The following is a 3,540-nucleotide window of genomic DNA, read 5'->3' on the forward strand; positions in this document are numbered from 1 at the left end:
CCAACTTTCGTTTGATACTGCCTTTAACATTCTTTTTTCTTGCGTTACATTCAAAAATGCAATCAAAAAAAGAAGAAAGTAATTTACAAAGTAGCGGATAGGTTGTGATTTTTTTTTGTTGAGCCATACGAAATACGTTTTCATGACGTCATCGTTTTTCCACACATAGAGTCAACTTGTAGATACTAGTAATGGTGTGAAGATACGGTAAAAGTAACAGTATGAAGAGCAACAACTGCGCAACGATCATATGGTAAAGCCCGATCCCTTATCTAGCTCTGTCGAGAAAATAAACCAATCAAATGTTGGTAAGAGGGAAGTGATGATATAAGTGGTATTATTTCGTAGAGCAGTAAAGTCATGCTTCAGTATAAGATTTGTGGATTGCCGCCATTTATAGTCTACAAGCAACAAGATGTCATTCTCTAAACTGATATTACACAACGACAAAGAAACATTTAATATTGCGATGTCTGTATTGCGATTCTTCCTACTTTGGCTTATACTCATATTATAGCAGTATCAAGTTTGTCCAAGCTTTTATAAATCCACATTACTAAAAGTTCAGCCAACTGAAATTTAAAAGACCTCTTGGTAAATGTATGAGGACAACCCAGTTTTTTGATTTAAAAATGCATCCTCACTACTCACTTCTCCGAAAATACCGAGGAAGATAAAACGATATTTTTAGAGAGGCGTTGTATCACTTAAATTTGACTTATGGATTTGGAAAGACAGGAAAGAGAAGGAGGATAAAATTGGATTTAAGGAATTGCTATTGTTACTTCATGAAATTATAAAATTAATAGGAATTAAGTCAAAGTTCCCATGTGTAAGTTTATTACTATTCTCTCACGTATCTTACTTGTCTGGTTACATTGCAGAACTGGCTTAAACTTTCTCTTTTCAGCAATGATCAGGAAGGGGAATACTCTGAATCGTTCGCGCTTTGGATTATGTCGTACATCGACAAGAGCTAATCTTTATGGATTCAACTTATCTAATGTAAATAATTCAGAAGGCGATAATGATGATAGCGCACTCTTGTTGAACGTTCGCTTTATTCCAAACACTGAAGATATGTACCGGGAGTTTTGCAAGTGCAGCACTATTATTTGTGTCATTTCTATATGTATACTAATTGTACGATATGCTCTTTGTTGCATTCCTGTCTTCAACTATTGTCTGGACCTAAATTATCAGAAATTGTCTGGCGAATCTATAAAAGGATCAAGAAACAATAAAAGAGTGCAGAGAACAACAAAGAGCATTACAGAATAGTGAAGGAGACGAATTAAACAACCTTTCATTTAGGATACTGATGCATATCCGGGTTATGTTCCTATACCTCTTGTATCCTTCCAGTTTTAAGAATGGGGACAACCATTCATAATCCTGAGAAAACGCATACAGAGTTTATTTTAGTGTTTCCAAGCTAAATTCGTCAAACGATGAAGGTTTTCGTTCTTCCATTAGTCAAGGAACTTCAACTAATGTGAGTTTATTTTTTTAAACTTTCTCTTAAAATTTTCTCGCTTGGAATTTCAAAATTCTTCAATCACTGGTGCCGATCGCTACGAAGTAAGAAAGAATATAGTTTGTGCTGTTGAACATTTATTTTTATGGGCTGTGGTATTTCTTCTCAGAGGCGCAAGTGTTGCAAAAGTCAGTTCCCATGGCAAGAGATATCTTGAAAGAACATTGACAATAGATTTAGAGTTGTCACCACCATCCGGATATTAAAGACAGTGTACAAATAAAGGATAGTGAAGGCATGCAAGGATTACCTGCTATAATTCAGTCGAATTCTTTCAATTTAACTCATTTCATATCGATGATGTTCGTTAATTATTTAAAAAATATGCTTGTGGCATAGCATGAAATTTTATGAAAAAGAGAATTATGTATGGTGCATGTGGTGAACTTAAACTTACTAATGTAATATCCACAGAAGATGAAATACATAAACGTGATCAAACAGAAACTCGTAATCTGGAGATTTCAGAATCATTTGTCCGCGATACGTGCAGCAATTACTGGAGATGCACTCCAATTGCTATATCTGATCAACATTTTGAAAGTGTCTGTGAATACAGCTAATTCACAGGGCATAACTTTACTTCACTGGGCTACTGCAAATGATCATATTGCTGTTGTTCAGTTGTTGTTGAGGTATACCTATCTATTGACGTTTAGTTCCTTATATCTCAGGACCAAATTTAAAGGTTAATTTATATCTGTTTAAGACGGCTGAAGTCCTTGAATCATCACCCGATTTCATCACTCAGTAGTAATTTTTTTAAGCCTTGGCGCTGATTTCCGACTTACTACGGTAAAGAGTCGTTCTGTACTCCATACTGCTGCTTGCAATGATGCTACAAGTTGCTTAAAACTGTTTTTGAAACTTTCTTTTGAACAAGAAAAGACGGTATGTAGATTTTCAGTACAAATTTATTCTTTTATTTTTTCCGTGTCTTTAACTGATATTATAACTTGAGGCTTCCGATTTCTCAACATGTGTTATTTAAACGTCTTGTTTTAGGACGGCATGAAAAGAAATAGTTGTGGAACATTGAACAAATTTATATTGCAACGTGACTTTAACGGCGATAATTTACTGCATTTGGCATGCAGGTTACGCAAAAAACGTTGTTTAAAAGTTGGTAGCGCGTATTTTGTTTGTAAATTCTTCATCAAAGGTGTCTCATATCAAACTCGGCTGTTTATCTTCCACGTTGGAAAATAAGTCCTTTTTCGAATTTCTGCGATTCGCAAAATTTTATCCTATGTGCAAATACCAGTCATATGCCCGTTATAATTACCCGATCACTGTATGTCATAACTTCGAGAATCGAACCATACACTGGCACATTTTTGTCGGTCTTTTACTCCTTTGATGAATGTCAAATTATGACTATTCATAATACTTAGATATCGAAAATGTACAAAAATCGATTTTGCGTAGAATGGCTTCAACACATCGATTTCATTTTTAGCGGTTACTCGGTAAGGATTTACGTTGCAGATTATATTAAGCTTCATCATTAAATATTTTGGATGGATAGTGGTGGAAGAGATGTTACAGCAATGCAATCAAGACAATCAGACACCAGTACATGTAGCGTGTCTTTGGAATAGTGTGGAAGCTGCAGATTTGTTACTGACTGATAATCTCAATAAAATCGTTAACAAAATTTGTAATTTGACGAAGAGAACTAATATTGCAATTGCTCTTAGAGAAACATCGAGACGAGCACTATTCTGGAAAATTGGGCGGTTAGAAACTAGAAATGTACTTTTGTAAAATATCTTTATTGTATCGTAATATACCATATTTACTGTTACCATGCAACTGTGTAATGTTAGTAAAGTTGGCGACATTGTTTGTTTCATTTTATTTATTGTTTATTTAGAGGCACAGTGCTTCACGAAATGGCGACAGCGAAATGCAGTTTTGCCTGTTTCACTGAAAATTCTCCGTCATTATTGGAATATGACAGTAAGTTGGAAGCAGCAGAGTTAAAAACGTACTTACTTGGT

At 34.8% G+C, this 3,540-nt stretch overlaps 1 protein-coding gene across 1 annotated transcript; it reads left to right on the forward strand.

Annotated features, from left to right (window-relative positions):
- Positions 1-912: 912 nt before the first annotated feature.
- On the forward strand, positions 913-3,304 carry LOAG_06112 (hypothetical protein; the record flags this gene model as incomplete). The annotated part of the gene is made up of 6 exons (XM_003141648.2): positions 913-1,100; positions 1,426-1,495; positions 2,006-2,172; positions 2,305-2,428; positions 2,543-2,659; positions 3,086-3,304. 6 exons carry the CDS (start codon positions 913-915, stop codon positions 3,302-3,304), a joined length of 885 nt encoding a protein of 294 aa, XP_003141696.2.
- Between the last annotated feature and the right edge of the window lie 236 nt (positions 3,305-3,540).

Source organism: Loa loa, assembly GCF_000183805.2.
Source record: "Loa loa unplaced genomic scaffold supercont3.28, whole genome shotgun sequence".
NCBI classification, from domain to species: Eukaryota; Metazoa; Nematoda; class Chromadorea; order Rhabditida; family Onchocercidae; genus Loa; species Loa loa.